This window comes from Chlamydotis macqueenii, chromosome 2, assembly GCF_036417535.1.
Source record: "Chlamydotis macqueenii isolate bChlMac1 chromosome 2, bChlMac1.mat, whole genome shotgun sequence".
Taxonomy (NCBI): domain Eukaryota; kingdom Metazoa; phylum Chordata; class Aves; order Otidiformes; family Otididae; genus Chlamydotis; species Chlamydotis macqueenii.
In genome coordinates, this window is record NC_141557.1 from 34,034,585 (window position 1) to 34,054,054 (window position 19,470).

Here is a 19,470-nt window from a genome sequence, read left to right on the forward strand (position 1 = left end):
TGGCAACATTAGACCTGACCCATGATGGCGTGTAAAGTATTAGGTATGTGAACTCTTACCCATTCATCAAGGATATACGTTTATGTGCACACACTCAGAGCTTTGTGCTTCATTAAAAGGGGAAAAAATTGTTTCTTTTTGCAAGTGTTCTAATTAAAAGGTGATCACTCATGTCTTAACACTCAAAGTAGTATACCTACTTATATCTGCAAAGATGCAGATCCCCAGCTCCTCACATTGCAGCCTGCATTTAAAATACACCATCAGTTACGATGTACAACCAGCACACATAACTCATCCCTGAGATAAAAAATAAGAAAAATAAGATTAAAAAAAAAAACACCTAGCCCCATACTAAAACAATATACATCCGCTCCATATATGAGGTTAACTTTGCACAAAATTTCCCTTCCAAAATTCTGGGTAGAGCTAAATCCTGTAGTATGCACTAGATGCCTACACACTGGAACATTCTGGGGAGAGAAAGAGGAGGTGGCGGAACTTTCAAAGATAACAGGCATCATTTAGGCAGCAGCATGTCACAAGGACATGGTCAGCATGTCCTGCTGGTTGCAGTCAGGGATCGATACTGGGAGAAGAGGGGATGCCTTTTGGCAAACAGGTCCCAAGCTGCCTCAGTACCTACATGCAACTGGTTGGGTTGTTCAAACTGAACTGTGGACTCTGCCGTTCGCCTTCTGAATTCCTCTCTTTGAAATCTTCCATAACCTACCACGACATTCAGTAACATGCTTTGTAAGGCCCTCTCCAGTTTCTGGGAAGGATGGTGGCAGGGGCAGTTTCTGAGTTGGAACAACTCCCTCCTCCTCCCAAGTGCTTGCAGGCGAGGAGGGGAGTGATGGGGTCACAGAGATGCCCTGGCAGTGCCCAACCTTCTCGCTCCCCATAATCTTGGGGAGTGAAGGGTGGTTTTCCCAGGCCTGTGCATGGCTCTGTGCTTGCTGTACACCTCTCCATAAACCTATTAGGCTTCCCAAAAGTACCTGGTATGCCACACTGGCTCCCCTGCTTGGGCCACATAAAGATGAGGAGCATTTTAGACTGGATATTAGGAGAAAATTCTTCACTGTGAAAGAGTGATCAGGCACTGAAACAGGCTGCCAAAGGAAGTGGTGGAGTCACCATCCCTGGAGGTGTTCAAAGAACATGCAGGCATGGCACTTCAGGACATGGTGGTATTACATTGATGGTTGGACTTGATGATCTTGGAGATCTTTTCCAACCTTAAAGATTCTATGATCCTGCTTTTTCTGCCAAGACAATCTCACGCCTGTCCAGCTAGTAAAGAGAGGCATGACCACGACAGGTCAAAGCCACAGACTTCCATTCCAACTAGAAGTCAATAACTGTGCACATCTCAGATTTTGAGTACTGTGTGCTCTGTCCAAGACTTGTTTCTCAAAAGGACTGCAGCACTCTTCACTGATTTCTGTTTCCAAGTTCATTTTGGATGCAGCCCTGTATTGAATATGCTGTAACTGCAGTACCAGCCTAGAGAAAAAGAACCTCTGCCACAACAATTGCAAGACAGAAGGCGGCTCAGTTTCCTAGTTGGGTGGAAATAGAAGTTTTGTTCTAAATTAACATCCTCCAAGCAATACTTACCACACTTGCTTAGAACTGCTTATCCACAATATCGTGTTACAGCACCTTCACTACCCAGCACTGCTGGTGCACACTCCAACAGGCACAGCAATGCCATGCAGTCTATCCAGTGGGAAAGAGGCAACTTCTCAGGCTTTGTCAGCCAGCACTGCTAACTAGGAGGTTAGTATGCGTGTGTTACAAAACGTGCAGAATAGACACAATTAGAATTGGGGACCCACAGTGTGTGGCAGCATAGAGAACTTCAAGTCACAGTGTTTGCTCCAAAAGTCATGGCTAAGAGCATCATTTACCCTAAAACAACTAAATTGCAAAATACAAAGCTTGTTATCAGCTGCTGATTCTCAACGACTCTAAAGAGCCTTCAATAAAGCCAGTTCTTGTTACTCCTTGTACTGCACTGCCTTTTATCAGCTATCAGCACGTGCACACCACTCCCCATCCACAGCCATTGCTGTCCACCACAGCCAGTTCCAAGAAGCAAAGCTAGATCACGTCTGGGAAAATCATTCAACTGAAACACCACCATAGTCGCTATGGAAAAGCCACGCATGCACAGGTCCTGTAGTTATTCTTCATTTTCTCTCACAGTTTTTTTTTCGTAGATAAGCCTCTACCCAGTCATCACTTCTCTTACAGGTTTCTCCACGGTTGCAAGGTTGGATCCTGAACCCAGCCAACCCAAGCTAATGTTTTCTGTATAGAAAATGGACTCATTCCCTTAGAAAACCCTGTCTCTATATCAAACCATTCACAAAAGAAAATCAAGGCTCCTCCTCCACTTGCCCTACCTGTTCAAGGCAACCAAACTCTACGTCATTATTCAAACTGTGTAGCTTCAGGTGGTCCTCCAACATTCACGCTGGATGCTAATTCACCTGCTTCAAACTCAAAATATTTTCAGTTACTGTCATGTGATTTCTCATGCAAAACAAAATTTTATCTCTGACACTTCTTCATAGCCTTGGCTTATATCAGGATTGACCTTAAAATTCAACAAGTACAGTTTGAGGCAGCTGCACATTGTTGTTTTCAGCTTCAGAACGGAGTGCACAAGTCCAGGAACCCACATCACAGATGACAGACAGCTCAAATATATGCATCAGGCTTCTTTCCATTGTATTTTAGGCACTTCCTTCACACACTTTCAAAGAAGGAACAGGCACACATCACATTAATTTTTAACATTGCACCACAGGTTTCTTCAGAACTAGAAATTCAACATTTTTTCTTAATTACTGCACAATGGAATTAAAAACCTGAGAACCTGACAAAGAACTTGTTGAATGATTCAGGTTTTGAGAAAAGTTAATAGTGAATTCAAGAAAAACATCATTTTCTTGAGCTCCAGCATACAAAGGAGACACCACTGACACAAGTTTCCCATCGCATTTGTTTAGAATACGCTAACAAGTAACCTAACACTTTGAAAGATTAAACACATGTGTTGCATTTAAGTTACACAGGAGTCATAATTACTTAATTATATGTACAAATATTATTTCATTTGTAATTTTGAATTAATGCATACCATAAGCATACTCTGCATCTTAACTGCTGATTTCAGTTAGCCACAAGGTGGCAGAAATTTCTAAGTTAAAATAAAAAGATCATTGTTGGCTCTTCCCTTGGTTTGGTTTTGTTTAACCTGCTATGGCTAGAAAGAGGGGAAAAATAGGTTTATGTCACCAGATTAAAAATTAAGGAGCACACAAGTCCTTTTTCTACCTGTGGCGGAAAAGCAAAATTAAACCCACAGCATAATATATAATATGGATGCTTAAAGGAAAAGGATATACAGCCATTGATTAAGAAAGTAAAGCACCGTATTTTAAAATTTTAGTATCTAGATTAAAAGTTATCAGTTACAGAAGATATAAGCAAGCATAAAATATGTGGCCTAAAGTTCAAAAAGCCCAAATAAATTATTTTAGGTACTTAGATTATGACTTTTTGTCTGATTGGAAATAGTATTAAGTTTTCTAATTAAAAAAAATAATTTATTAAGGGAAAACCTTAGCAAAATAACAGAAACAAATAGGAGAAGAATGCAGCTGCTAACCAAAAAATAGACACAGAACAACCAACACTGTGAAAGGGCACCACAAAGCTTTTTTAAAACATCGCTAAAAATCATTACGCAAATGATTGGCAAATCACTAACTTTCATGTTAAAATTATTTTACCAAATTTTCAATATTATTAATTTATTTTTAGTCAAAGTGCAGGAAAAGTCGACAACAAAAAACAACAAATTAAGGTAAAGTACATAAGACTTGGCAAGGGGAAGACAGAGATACTTTCTTAAAAGCTAATGCTTACGAGATCACTTTATTGATAAATCATTCAGAAGTGAAGTTTGCATATAGAATGGCAACATGAATTCCAAAATGGGAGTTAGACAACAGTAACGAGTAAATAAGGTACTTACTGTCGAGCCTGGTCCTTATTGCCGTATGTTACATTTACAACTGCAGTCTCCGTGTCAGTGTTCACTAGAGAGGAAAATGCAATGAAAAGAGGTGAAGTTCAGGGTGCACTCACTTCTCACTACAAATTTCCAAGCAATTTGAGAGTAGAGTCATACCTTGCTCACAGTTCTCCACTGTTCCATACTGAGCTAACAAACTGTCCAGCACCTGTCAGGAGATAAAAAATTACTGGTTTCAAGATGGATTAACAAAAGGTGGCTGTAAAACCACTAAAATTTTTAATAATTTTATCACAGCATACAGCATTCAAGACATCTGCTCCAATAAGGAAGAAATTTTAACTATTTTGGGAAGAACAAGCACACACTTTGTTTCCTTTCTCACATTAGAAAATCTGTGTTTAAAACTTTATGAATGTGAAAATACAGAACATAACTCCAAAAAGTCACACTGCACTGTAAGTCCCAAACTTTGAAAACAAATGTCCAAGTCACAAATCCTCAGAGCAGGCTAAAGGCAGAGGCAGGAAGAATGAGAGAAGAGCAAATCCGGAATAAAATCTTTCCATGTATCCAAAGCGCATATCTGCAACTTCACCGCTTTTGGGTTTGTTTGACTTTTTTCCCCTCCCAATACACTTGGGTCATACATAAAAATGTTATTCTCTTACTTAGTGGGGGCTTGTCTACATAGAGAAGTTAACCAGAATAACCAGCACATCAAGAGCTGGTCCATAATTATTTTGACAGTTTTCCCAAAGACTCATTTGAGAGGAACCACTTGCAACATTATCTTCACAGTTATTTAAGTCAATTACTTTTTCCTTTGGTAGAAAGCTAGGGAGGGACAGGTAAAAACGTATAACAGGGGCAAAAGAAAACCAAATAAAGTAGTTTTATTTGGCATAGTTAGTTTTATTCTAGCCAAATGGAGGATGAAGAAAGGGCAAGAAGCAATGAGACTTTCAGGAAAATCAAGATGTCGGAATATTCCAGTAAAAACATTAAAATACCTACAGTTGTATCACTTCTAAAATTCACATGGTATATACTTAATTTTCTTCCTAGTGAGAAACAACATTGCGGAAACCAGTGACTGTGGCAGTAACTAGCACAGAACACAAGTACATCCTTGTGGTTTATTGCATCCTAATGTTTTGTCTCAAGAATTAAAATGATGCTGGAAAAGTTCACAACTTACACCATGAAGTGAAAAAGTAAACCTGCAATCTCTTCTGTGAATGAAGTGTCATTCTTCAGTTAGTTTCTTAAGGCAAAATATCAGTGTGGAAGGGAGGAAACCTTTTTGGGAAAGGAAGGAAGCGAGGACAGAAGGAAAGCGGTAGGCATAAAAACGCAGCTACGCAGCCTCTCATTCCACTACCAGCAACTGAGTGTGCACAAAACCCCAGTCCCTAATAATGTAAAATTCAGAGTCTACATCCTCATGAGATTAAGAATTCAAAATTTTAATTTATTAATGTATCGGATACTTTTACTACAATGTAAAAGTCATTTTTTAGATAAATTGCAGTTTATATGCCCAAATTTAATGACAACTTATATCAGTATAATTTCCAATCTTTACCACCTATTAAAATCAAAATTGAACACAGACATTTCAAAGGTAATATTTCAAATCAGGTATTTAAAAGGCAATGGACTGCTCACCAAGTTTGAGCAATGCATTACTGCTAACTGCAGAATTTCCCCACCCTTCTCATGTTGGGTCTAGTAAGTTTTCTTGGCAATTGTTTTGTTTTTATAGACAAGTTGTTAATTGTCCTCTCCTCCTACAAGTAGAGGGTAGCCTAGTCTGAAAGTTTGCCTTTTCAACTCCCTAAAAAATAATTTTTCTGCCACTCCTCAGATCTGACAATTTGAAACTATCCAAGGAAAAGTTCTCTCTGAAATGCACTAGGTATTACTGAAGCAGAGATGCCTCAGGAGATTAAAATAGAAGTCCATGGAAGATCCTTTAAAGACAATTCAAATGTTGGCACAGATCAGTTGGAGAGTTGTGAGGTCTTGCAGGTCTGTGGCCATGCCTCCACACAAGCCGGGTGAGTCACCACACACGATTAGAGGAAAGCCTTCTTCCACAGGCGACTTCAGTGGTAATTGTGCCTCCAGTGAAACCAGCAGGTGAACAGAATCTCGGTGGTGTCAGGGTTTTAAAACAAGAAAAGCAAAGCAAGTTCCTGGCTTAGAGATACTGAAGAGTTCATAAGTCTGATAAAGGAATTTCTTTGTCCCTACAGTGTGTCAATACCCATGCAGACCGTACTACAACATGAGCCAGTGTCTTTAGTCAGTTAAAACAAGTTTTTATTGCATTTGAACTACACAGACCACCAGCTCCTGTCCACTCTGCCCCACTTCAAAACCACTGAATTTCATTTTCATCATTAATCATAGAGAAAAAGAGTAAAGCTAGAGTGGCAGGGGTACCACAAGAGTGCTGGATAATAATTTATATTTTGTAAACTGTTTCCATATTAAATTTATATTCTGAGCTAAGCATGCCTTTACCTTAAGACCCATGTATTAAAGTCACCAGCTTCACCAAGAAAATAAATGCTTTAAAGCTAAATTCACACAACTTCTCAAAGATACTGCATTCTCTCTAAAAACTACTACTTTCAGTGTGTTTCTGATCAGCCACCAAGAACCTCTCAGCACACTAGCCTTGCATCTGCTCCAAGAAGCCTAAGAACCGAAAGGCTCCTTTGCTGTTAATGCTGAGGAATAGCCCAGGATGGCACATTCAGCATCCCACCTCTCTTCACCAGGAGTTCTCCACTTACGCTGCTCCTTAATCCTCTTCTGAGCCGTTTCAGTCAGAGACAGTGTCCATCTGGGCTTTAATCCAAGTGATTTGAGTTCCCATGTTCTTAAGAGTTGCTTTACCAGACAGATTTATGAGAAGTTTCCTCAAAGGACTGGAGCTTTCTTTAACCGAAATGATAAACAATTCTCTCGGGTCAAAGATACTTGCTCTCCACAGCACTGTCCTCAGTAGATGCTTGTATTTTGATCACTACTTGGTCTCATGCAGCAAGGTTTCAAGTGTGATCACCACCACAGGGGTAGCCTTTTAAGCAGATTGTATTTAAAATGCAGTAGTAAAAAAGTTTCACAGTGGTTGGGGTATATGCGTGTATGAGAAGCAAGCTTCACGGGTGAGAATACTTTTAACTGAACCAGCTGATCCAGTTGGGAGAAGTCATTGCGACTGTATTCAAAGCTAGATCCTCTAGTGTAACTCACTTTCGAAACACAGAACTCAACTCCTGCATGTGTTTCTTGCTTCACAACTATTCAGTGCAACAGCCAGTTTCTATTCACATCCTTCATTTTTTCATATTTCTCTTCACAGTCTTTTCCCTCTCCCCAAATTTTTCTCTCTAGCCCAAAGCCTCTAGTTCTGCTGCAAAACAAACATGTTTTGTTTAAGCTGCTCTTCCGTAACACTCTTCGTGTACAGCCTTGTTGGGCAATCAGAACAAAATTCAAAGCCAAGTTGGTGGTGCAGCAGCAATTCTGATGAGCAGCTGAAAAGAAAAGTTTATTTGTACAAATATTTAATCTAAGCTAGAAAAAAAGTCTTTCCTTTTCTTGAACTCTCCTTCTAGCAGTTGTCTAAATTGGGTCTCCTGCTCTTGTTATAGCACAGATGTCTCTCTCACAAAAAGCTGCAGTCTTATACTGTGGACTTTCATTCATCAGGCTCTAAAAGCCAGTTCTGACTTCATTATAAACAGCATTACCCTACAAGCCCCACAAATCGAGGCTGCTTTACAAGAAAAAAAAAAGAAACCAGGAAACGTTACTCCTCAGTGGAGCTGAGAGCTGGAAGCACACATTAAAATATCCTGGTTCTCATGTAGATTTCTCAGGTCTAGAAGTAGCAGCTTTGAACACACCGGAGCAGTTGTTTTCTGCACTTTCAGAACAGTCTGCTTCATACACATCATCTTATGGTGCTGTAGGATTTCTGCCTTACGCCATCAGCAAATAAGTCTCAAGACATCTGGTCCATAAGCACAGTTATCCATATTGTTTCTCTCACACACATAAAGCCATTAGACCAACACCCTTGCTTCCATGATTCCCGTCATAGTGATTGGGAGTTTAAAAATTAGACAACACAACTGAAATAACAAATAGCAGAGGCAGAAAGAGGCAGGAGGATTAGGATCATTCAGAAAAGACCACGTGGAAATTTTTGGCTGCTAAGTCCAAGTGTTCCAGGTGATTTAACAAAAAAGGAGGGAAATGAGAGGGGGAAAAAAAAAATAGAAAAAAAAGGAAAAGAAGTCAGGCAACAATATGAGAAAAGAGAAGAAGTTGTTAGTGCAAGTAGCTTTTATATTTAAAAGAGGAGAGGTGGAGTGAAAGAAAACAAGAGAGCCAGGTAAGGAACGGAGGGCTGATGGTGCAGAGCAATGCTGGTATCACTCCAGATATCAAGTCTGGCTGAACCACTAATGCCATCTGCACACTTCAACTCTGTCAGTATATTTAAGCCTACCAAAAAATGCAGGTTTTGATTAATTATATTAATGCAGCACAACTAGCCTGATGTGACCCTCACCAAGCCTGGTGTGCTGAAATTTGCACAGATTTGTGCAAATTTGTGTTCCCTCACCAAGCCTGTGTGCTGAAATTTGCCCGCAGAGCTGGCATTTTGTGACTTCAATGTGTGAAACAGGACTTGGGCAGAGTCACCATTGCTCTCGCAGTCCCACCAGCTGCCAATGACTGACTGATGATCTTCAGTTTGGCTTAATCTTTTCGTCAGTAATAAAAAAAAAAAAAAAAAAAAGCATTGCCAACAAGGGGCCCAGTTAGCATGGCTTTACAAGCAAAATTAGATATGAAGAAGCCCCTAATAAATCTCTGACGAAGCAGTCATTTTTGAAAGATGTAATTGGATGACACTGCATCACCTGCGTTGAGATTGTGGTAGGTGGGTGAGCTTGGCTCCAGGTCACCCAGCACACCTCCCAACCTGGGCAGCCTGTCTGGACCACTGCCACCAGCCAGAGCCCACACACGGCAGCTTCACCCATTTTCACCAAAAAGGTCAGAGCACAGCGGTCCCTTGTAAAGGCAGAGCAGCCTGGACATGGAGTACCCAAACCAGCACACGGTCTGCCAGGACAAAGTCATTCCTCTGAAACCGTGTGAAGGCATTTGAATAGGCAAAGCCAGTCTGCAATGGCTCAACGCATTGCAGCATGTGGTGATGGTGTTTTTCATCTTGTAGGCCCTCCAATACCCAGTTTACTGTCTCATGAAACCATGACCATAGTCTGGAAGAATCAGAAAAATAAGTCTGGAAGCTGCTGAAGTCATTGTTTGCACACACCAGAAAGGCAGCGCCTGAAAACAATAACTCTGGCTTATTTACCACATCCCATACAAACCCCGGAGTGAATTCTTCTCCTGGGAACTTACAGTTATATCCAAATGTTCAAGACTATTAATAAGCTTACCCTATAATACAATTCTGTTTAGGTGGCATTACCAGGGTTTTAAGAACGTAAAGCTGAACCACAGAGAACAAAGCCAAAATTGTTAAAGGAACTACTAATTGAGTGACCAATTTGGACACCGAGGGCTTGATTTTCCACAGTGCTCAGCACGTCTGTGTGTTCAAAGTGCAGCTTCAAAGCCACTTTCGGTAGCAAGGAGAACACGGCACTTCTGCAAGAGAGACCTGGGGCTCGTCACAAGACGAACTGAAGACAAGGCACAGTATTAGCAACGAATACCAACTTCTGCTTCAACAATTTGCACAGCACCAGAGACCAGAACGTGCAGAATTCAATTTGCCAGGGCAGCATTCGATTCCTCTAACCAGAGGGGGTTGTCTTCCTGAAAGTCCTCAACTTGCTGCAAAATTAAGAAAGCATGTGGTGAGTAACTGGGGCACGACTCTTACAGACAAGTCATCTTCACTGCACATGCTGGACTTGTTAGTTGACAGCAGAGCCATCCTCCGGCCCAAGCCAACATCCCTCCCTACAGTGCTCAGAGCAAACACTGGGTCCCTATTTACCTTTCTCTCATTATGGAACATCAAAAACGCTCAGTTAAAAAAAAAAATAAAGAGGTGAAAAGATGATGTGGACTATTTCAACCTTGGAGCCTCAAATTAAGTAAAAGATATAAAGCAACAGAAAAAAAATTCAGGTAGAACATCTCACATGCAACCATGACTACAAGTATTGTAACCAACTCCACGTCTTTAAGTATTTCCAGATAATACTGGTGGACCATTTAAATTTTTATGTCTATACACACACATACATCCTCCTACATATCTAAGATAAAAAGGTAATGGAAAAAGAGAGGACAAAAATGCTTTAAAAATCATAATAGTAACCAAGAATAACATTTGAAAGGACCTGCCTTGAATCTGCTAGGTCAAAAATAACAACATATAATTAGCATAATTTACAGATGGAATAAAGTTGGTTTCTAAAGAAAAAATTAAGAGGAGTCCAACAAGTGTAAGCAACATGGAAAACCATTAATTACAGATGAAGACCAGCATCATAAATCCCTCTCTCCATTTTTAAATAAAAATTCATACGATGGAAAAATTCACTGAGAGCATATCCTAATGACGCCCTGAAAACAGAAGAAATTGCAAAAGAAATTTTTGAGCTACAAGGTTAGCCCAGGTACTGAATGCAGTGGGCAAAGTTGGTGTGCTTTCATGTTCCCACATTATGCCCTCAGCTGGAAATAGTCTCTTGAACGTGTGATAGGTAGGAAAGATTAGTGTGCATTACACTAAGGAGGTATGGGATATAAAAAAAAAAAAAAAATATCACAGTATCAAGGCTGACAAATGGCATTAAATAGTCTCTAAGTTTAAAAAAAAAAAAGTAGTACTTGAGAAACGTTTAGAGCAAGGCAAAAAAAAAAATCCCCTTATTAGGTGCATGGGTGGCCTCCTTCACAAACAGATTAAAGGGAGCAGGATAATTCAGTTTGGAAAGGAGCGAGAGGGAATATGATACAGGTATTATGAAATAACGAATCATGTAGAGATGGCCAAATTGGCAGCTTCTATTCACCCTTCATCTAAATTAAATGAAAACAAGTTTGAAAACAGAGAAATAAGCATTTATGCAACTTAATTGCATTCAGATAAAGCATCGCACAATATCTGCTGCAATACTTTATTAATCTCCCCTCTCCTCACACTAAAGACATAACTTCTAGAGCAGTTTCAAATCATGTCAGAGTTTATGAACCAGGTTAGCACTAACGCAAGCACTCCTGATTCAGAACCCACCCTGGTTTGCGGAAAATTAAAAAGCACCATCACGCAGATCAGTCCTTAAAGGCAGTAAACTGCTGTTTTATGCAGTCAATCCTTGTTCCCAGGATCTCCTCGTGGGCACTGCTGGGGCCCCCTCCTCCTCTTCCTCCTCCTCCCCAGGCAGATGGGCTACCAGAATATTTCTGCAGCTCGGCGTGAGGGAGGGATCACATGCCGGGCTGGCAGATGGGTGTTGTGAAACGTAGTGGGAAGCAGCGACAACACTAGCTCGTGTTCATCTGCCTCCTCTCGCATCGAGGCGGCCAGTTTAAGTGGAAACACTCTCCACTACTTCCACGATCTCATTTGTAGTTTGCCAAAGGGGGGGGGGGGGGGAGGGGAGGGGGAGCTATAAAAGCATTTTTAAAAGCATTACTATCCAGTGAGCATCCATTGCCCAACTTTGATTAAATGACAGACTACACAAAAGCAAGGGAGCCAGCAAATTTTAAAAGAACGTTTAGAAATACACTGGGATAAGGGATGGATTTTTTGCTTTACTCACAGGACTATATTGAAATACAATTGGTGTTTTATCGGCAGTTTTGATACCTTCCCGTGGAGGCATCCAGCACCGGTCTCTGTCAGGAAGACTGCTACTCAGCCCTGCGGCACAAGCTGCAACATCCTGCTCAGTGCCATAAAAACCAGAAAGGACACAGTTACATTTTTCCTTTCCCTGTCAACCTTTCAGTCCTCCCAAAATTCCGTCAGCTCCAAAATATGTTCTTTTTAATTGGAAGATTTATCAGGGAAAATTGTGTTTCTTCTATACACTTTACTCTTTTCTCTGTGTGTGTGTGCACATGTGTGTGAAAAAGGCACATTCGAAAGCTATTTTCTGTAGCTATTAAAAAGTCTTGATGTCACTTCATTACGAGGCTGGTGCCAGCCTGATATTTTTAGTTTCAGCATAATAATAGTTCGTTCATTTAAAAAAAAACCAAATAACCTTCTGTAAACTTAGAAACCTGCAACTTTAACAGAAATCTGTCAGACTAAAAAAAAAAAATTAAAAAATAAATCAATTTTTAAATCATTTTTTGGAACGGATCAACAATTACAAGTTCCAAGAAATCTCTCAACAAGAGCACCAGGATAATTTCATTAGGAGGCCATACATATGAAAAAAAAGTTCCTTCTGGTACAGGTATCGTGGCACACTGTAGAAACAGGGCCAAGTCAGTGCTTGATACCAAGGAAATCATTCCTGGGAAGATTGTTCCATATTCTAACATCAAGCATTTCCTCTAGGATCTGCTTATATCTAAAAACGATAGGGGGAATCGTAGAGGAAAATCCTGTAAAATGGACTTAGTTCACAGATTTGCACAGATAAAATTAAAGAATATTAGAACTGAGATGGTGATCACATCTGAGATGTTCCCTCTATTGTGCAAAAGACTCAAGATGATAAGCCTTCAGGAAAAAGAGAAATCCTTAACAACCACTTCATGAATATCTTAGATCTCTCCATAACCAGGAAAAACTATTAAGAGATGGAAGCATTTTACTTGAATTGTATTTACAGGATTCCCCTTTACCTTCCTCATGACACCTGCGGCAGCTCAGCCAGTTGGGTCACTGTAACAGCTACACCTGCAATTGCTGAAGCCATCCCAACAACTGGAGAAGATTTTTTTTCTGAAGAAATTTTTCTTAACCCACCTCCCCTGGTTTGTATGGTTATTTTCTGGGAGAGGGGAGGAAAAAGGACAACATTATCTAGTCCCTGCTGTGGGGACTGGACACTGAAAGAAGTATAGGAGGTTGGAGCAGGACTTAAGAATTCAGGCCTGGGATCAGACAAAAATACAAGTTATATACACTTTACAGCAAGAAAGAGAGATCTTGGTAGAGCAAGAACACCACTTTCAAGTATTTGAATAACTTTGAGCTGCAGAACTGGGACTAAAATAAAATCTACATTAAAGGTCTTTATGGTGCTAACACAGAGATGAGACCTTTGGAAGCAACAACAATTAAGTGCTGTCAAAGCCTTCAGGCTGCAGAAACACAAACCTTGGAGCAAGGGGAATCACAGGATTTTTGAGTGTAGAAAATTTCTCTGGTAAAACAAAGTTTTCAAAAAACCCTAAGAATTAAAGCAATATTACAGTAAAATTCTGTTAAACACACATTTACCAAGATCTATGAGATTTCTAAGTCTAGCTTAAAGTATCCCAGAATTATGGCCAACTGATGCACTAAGCTGAAAGGTAAGGTTTAAGAGGATATTTTCAAAAACCTACACATTTTAGAAGGTGATTATCTAAATTAGAAATTAAGATTGCAAGAGATGCACTATGCTAATACCATTTGACCTATATATACCCAAACGGAACAATTCAGAGTGTGAATGCTGAGTGCTAGCTGACAGCCTGCAGACTATAAATTACTTTTAAGTGTCAGTTTTGAAGGAGCAATTGAATGACAAATAAGATGACCGGAACAATTCAAAGAGAACAGCCATAGTTAAAGGAGTTAGCTATGCCAAAGGCAGTTCAAAAGCGATCTCTAGCTCCATCTACTTGCATTCAGAGCCTTCTATAAAGAAAAGTGGAAGAGTTTTCCGTTCACAGCCTTGCAGGATGTATTCAGTCACCATCAAGCTCTCCAACTCTTAAGCTTATTGTACAGCCTCATTATTAATAAAATTGGCATTGGTTTTCCCTTCTTCCAAATGGAAAACCAAAGAGAGCCAACCATAAAGGAGACAAGTTTACACTGTTCCAACTCACTTTACTTACTTTAATTACTGCAGTAATTAATACTCTATAATTGCAGAGACCTGAAAACTGAAATACTCTTATTCCTCACAAGAACCGGAATTCAGAGAGGAAAGAGGGACTATGAACTAACATGGATTATATATGGTTTTGGGTTGTTTGTTGCTCTTTTATTCCAAGAGAACTGCTTGCCTGGAACATAGTTAACCACCTGCTATTCCTCAGGCCTACCTATGGGAAGCACAAGAAATCAAATACAATGCAGCAGAGGTTTTCTCTATCCTTACTGGCTCCAATGGCCCTACAGTAATTTTTAGACCTAAATCTCTGCCTTATGTTCTATAGTCAAGTTTTTAATACAACTAAATAATCAGCTCTGGTCAAGAAATCAGGCTTTAGCAGCTAAAAAAGCCATTAGGGCTGTCCTTTGAAAAAGTCACCCTTTGTGCAAGCATCTGAGCAGTCTGGTAACACCAGGTGCTAGACTGATACCCTTTGGTTTTTGGTTTTTTGAGGGTTGTTTGGTTGTTGTTTTTTGGGGTTTTCTTTTTATTTGTTTGGGGTTTTTTTAAAGTTATTTTCCAGAAACTTGGACGTTCAGTTTCAATGCAACTTTTCTCATGCTCTGAAATAAGTAATGGAAGTATTCAGGTAACCGGCTTCAGGCCTGTTTCACTGCTGCTCCGAAAGCAGCTGCACAAGCTATGCTCCACTAAAAGCATTTTAACTCTCTATAGCAATATTCCCCTGAACACGAATTAAAAAAAAATATATCTGTAGTAGTAATAAAGAGTGAAGGTGAACAATGCTGCAGGGCACCGAGAAGTTGTATGCCATTTACCAGTTTCACATTTACTATACAATAAATTATCTCCTCTTGTCAAAACAACTCGTTCTCCTTGAAAAGCTTAAAATTTAATTTTTTTTTTGACATTTCAAAAGCCAGCACTGTTTAAAATAAGGGAAGTGGGAGTGTAAATCCCCAGTATACGCCTGTATGAATGTACACCTCATTCTGATTTTTCAGTGATTCATAGCGAAATGCTCAGCCCAGCAGAAGGGGAACTAAATTTTTTAGGCACAGAGGGAGAGTTACTTCAGTGCTTTGCTATTGACATGGGAAGAAAGAGGAGGCGGTGTAAGAGGAACTAAGAAATCTTGGTTATTCGCCTGCTGAATATTTAGGGAGTCACAGCTCTTGAATCCCTGCTCATGGCATCTGGATGAGAATTAAACATGTGATATTTGGAGATGAGCACACCAAAAAGATGCAGATAGAGGTAGCAGAGGGTTGCCAGAGCAGGGGAAAAATTTATTTTAAACTATTAGCAGTGCACACTTCTTACATTAAACAGCAGCTGGTGCATAACAAAAGCAGGAGCAAACCAAGGTGGCCCCTGCCTCAAAGACTTTGCAAGGTGTAGGCAATGGGTGCAACAGCTACATGGGGAAGTATTGGGAGGGGAATGGAAACATCTTCTTGATCTTTTGGTTGAAATTCGAGGTTGTCCTCGGCCAGCCTGGCCTTCTCCAAAAGCCTAGAGCAGGCCCTCATTACTGCCTGGCTGTAGAAATGAAGAATGGGCAGCCCAAGCACCAAAAGGAAGCTTAGCCTGGCTGGGAAGGTCATGGCTGAAAACCAAAGACTGGTGGCCCAACTGCTGCCTGGGCTTCTGGGGACAGAGATGAAGAGTGAGGCAAGATCGTCCAGGAGATATTTCACAGGGAACTGTGAAATAGGGTCTACACATGGGTCTACACCATGTAGGAAAGGACATCAGGGAAGTGACAAGTACTCAGGGTGCTTCCAAAATATGAGTGGCATCATGAAAGAAAGATCTCAAAGAAATCTGGACAACAGGGTTTAGCGATGAGCTGCATCACAGTCAGGTCAGAGAAGAGAGCAGATAGGAAGATCAAGATCCCAGGTTAGTGGCCATGCAAGAGTAGCTTCTGGGTGTAAGGGAACACAGGATGAACACAAGTAAGAGATGGAGACAAGCAGTAGCAGAAGCCTCAGAAATCAACAGATACATGCTGTCTTATAAACACATACCATCACACACAAACCCCAATGCTCAATTTCAGGGAGATGGAAACAGCTCAGCATACAGAAGCAGCCACATACAAGAAGCCTTGAAGCTGAAAAGCATGAGACAAAACACTGATGACTTTAATTTTATCATTCAGATACTCAAAAGGAGGAAAAAAAAAAATTATATCAGAAGCATAACAGATGAGACCCTCTAACAAAGCGTGGCAGAGCTATGCTCAGCACAGAGGTACTACAAGATGCTCTTCAGACAAGAGTTGACTGAATGAAGATGGGCCCGTTGCACATGTTCTACTATAACAACAGGTTCTTAAATTATGAATAATGAACACAAGACACACAGCACAGCATCCCAGAGGAGATAAGAAGTATTTAAAATGCCAAGAAAACAAACACAAAAACCCAAACCACCCTCTCCCCCCATGAAGCAAGCTTCCCAATAAGCAATGAGAATATGTCAGTAGCTCTAAATAAAATACTGACACTGAACATGAAAAATAAGCACTTGCACGAGCACAGCTCTTGGGAGCACTACAAACAGCACCTTTCTGCAGACTTACTGCTCCTAAGTGCAAGGCAGGAGGAGAAGTCGAGGACATCCCATTTCCAGATATTTTTTTTAGTTTAAGAGAAAAAAGTCCCACTGCTTTGGGGACCTTTTACCAATGCTTTTTTGAAGTCTTTGACTTTAAATGGATTTGAGAGGTTCAGATTAAGAGGTCGCCATATTGTCCCCTCCAGGACATCACAAAGTCCCTGGCAGCAAGGATGGCAACACTAGAAGAGCTGCTGCCAGCCTGAGAGGCTATGTTAGAAACACGAACATCCTCTGCTAGAATTTAAGCTCTAAACGCTCTTTACCACCCCAAAAATACATGCAAGCATTTGGCCATTCTTCTACAGAGAAACAGTAACATCACTTTTCCTCCTGCTTACCCAAGAGCATGCTTAACTTCCAAACTAGCATAAATAGTAAGCTCAGTATAGCAAAAGGAAAAAAAAAAAAAACCCACACCCAGAATCTATGAGATGGGGTAACATGGCTGAGCACACTGCTGCAGCCTGTGGAAAGCAATACCCCCGTGAGGTCTGGCAGCAGATCAAGGGCAGTCACTTCACTCACTTTTCAGATTATATAGCTTTGTGAAATCATTTTGGTAATATTCAGCCTTCTTAAAACCTCTCTATGGAAAGCAACCTTTTCCAGTCCCTCATTGTTGAGCTCTTACCCACCAACACACAATGCACTACTATAGTTGCGCTGGCTGCCGTGCCAGCAGCGCAGTAGTGGTCCATGCTGTCAAACCAATGAGACCAGCCCAGAACACGAGGAATGCCTCCCTTTCCAGCCTCCTCTTTAATTTTAGCGCGCGCGCACGGCTCTGCTGCCAGGGCAGGCCATGCCAGGCCGATATGTGATTTGTAAACAGACACTCCAACATGCTCATCTTGGCTGCAGGCTCCAAGTTATCTGCTGTTATTCCCAACTGGCAGGCAAGAAGACTTCTGCACGTAACCTTATCCTCAACGGTGAGCTTTCATAAGAAGGAGGCAGATAGTTAAATATATTTTGGTGATGATGTTACTAGCTCTTCCTAGAAGAGGGGGAAAAACAAAAAACCCAGACATTCCCTTTGTCACCCTCCAGCCCGAATTCTGCAGAGTTCAGGAACAAAAATGCAATTAAGGCAGGCTTTGCCCCTGCACACTACAACATGGCACGGGATGTGTCTGCCTGTTTAATAAAGGCTCTCATGCTTTCCAGTACAATAAAGGAGTTGTCCCAGGGCTAACGCCCTGAAAATATGAATAGATGGTGACACGGAGACATATCAGCTTCGTTGGTTGTCTCATCTCCTACCAAGACAATGCAGGGCATCCCTTAACCTGGATCAGCAGTGGCTGTCACAAAGCAGTTCCTGAAGTGCACACCAGGCATTATCACAAATAAACTCAACTTTTAAAAATTAGCTTGGAGCCTCCTTCTCCTGGCAGCCATTTGGATACAAAGTCTTTGATAGCCAATTTCTGTCAACTGGAGTCTTCGGAGGCTAAACTTGTAAAAAGGGTTCATTTTATGTTTATTTCTGTGTGCTCAGAGGCAAAAAGATTTCACTTTCAGTTTGTCTGGAGTTTTTTTTCTTGCCCCTTTCAGAAGGATCATCACAGGGATGAACACACAAAAACAGCAGCAACCTATTTCTAGATGGGAAAAATACCAGTCTTCTGGTGACCGATGGACCAACTGCTCCACTCTGGCAATCATTCCCTTGAAGTCACCTCAATACTAACTGTAGTGTATTTTGTTCATTTATGTTTTTGTTTGTTTTCCCTTCTGTAAGTCTTGCCTAAAACTTAAGGACACAAGCTTTTTTCCTCAGTACATTTACAAGGGCAGAGGATATTACTTGCAGGGATCTAATGCGAGATAACGAAGAAAAAATGAGCAGCTCAAAGGTACCAATGGGCTTTCTCGGGTGGCGGGCGGTATAATCAGAAATCACTCACCTCTCTCCTCTCCCTCCTTGTTTTTTCAAGTAAAAAGTAAAGCTAGTGCAATATTCATGGGTTTTTTTCAATACGTAGCTAAAAAAGACATGAAGAAATGCTTAACGTGCCACTGACAGAACTTGAGTCTCTGAACAATGATGCCTGTATGAAATTACGTTTCTTGCTCTTTTGGCTACATTAAAACTACCATTGAAATCTTCAGGGCTAGTGGTATTTTTCTACCTTCAGATAAGAAATCAGGAAACAATAACTCAAAACATCTCTGTCCAAATTCTGCAAAAAAAAAAAAAAAAAGAAGCTCTATTTATCTGTACTTCGACTACATCTGTGACTACATGTTACATAAATAATCAGTCCTTAATTTTAAAAAAGCCAACAAATAAGAATTACCCACTTCCTCTTCTCTGCTTCTTGATAAGGTACAAGTATCAATGCCCTCACCTGCATTTTCATCACAAGAGAAATGCTAAATGCAGACTTTAACAAGAAGAATATGAAGACAGTGGTTTACTCACCTCCAGTTGTACCATGTGAGAATGAAAACGGAAATACTTCACAAGTATAAATATCCTTGTTAGTACATTCTCCTAGAAGCTTCTTAGAAAAACATTTAAGATGGTTTCTGCAGTTGACAGACGTAAGTCTTGTCAAATCCATCCTCAGGATGACTTAAGATTTGTTCACAAATGTGGTCCAGCCCCACATTTCTCTCCACACTCCTGCATAGATCTTTACTACTGCTGCTACAGATGTGGATTACAGCTGCTTGTGCCTGAGT

General features: G+C 40.6%; 1 protein-coding gene across 1 annotated transcript in view; it reads right to left on the reverse strand.

Annotated features, from left to right (window-relative positions):
- IGF2BP3 (insulin like growth factor 2 mRNA binding protein 3) overlaps positions 1-19,470 on the reverse strand; it is a 121,553-nt gene that overhangs the window by 45,381 nt on the left and 56,702 nt on the right. Inside the window, exons 4-5 of the mRNA XM_086742520.1 lie at positions 4,214-4,265; positions 4,058-4,121 (exon numbers count right to left, since the gene is read on the reverse strand). Coding sequence (XP_086598646.1) covers positions 4,058-4,121; positions 4,214-4,265 — 116 coding nt within the window. The remainder of the gene's footprint in view (positions 1-4,057; positions 4,122-4,213; positions 4,266-19,470) is intronic.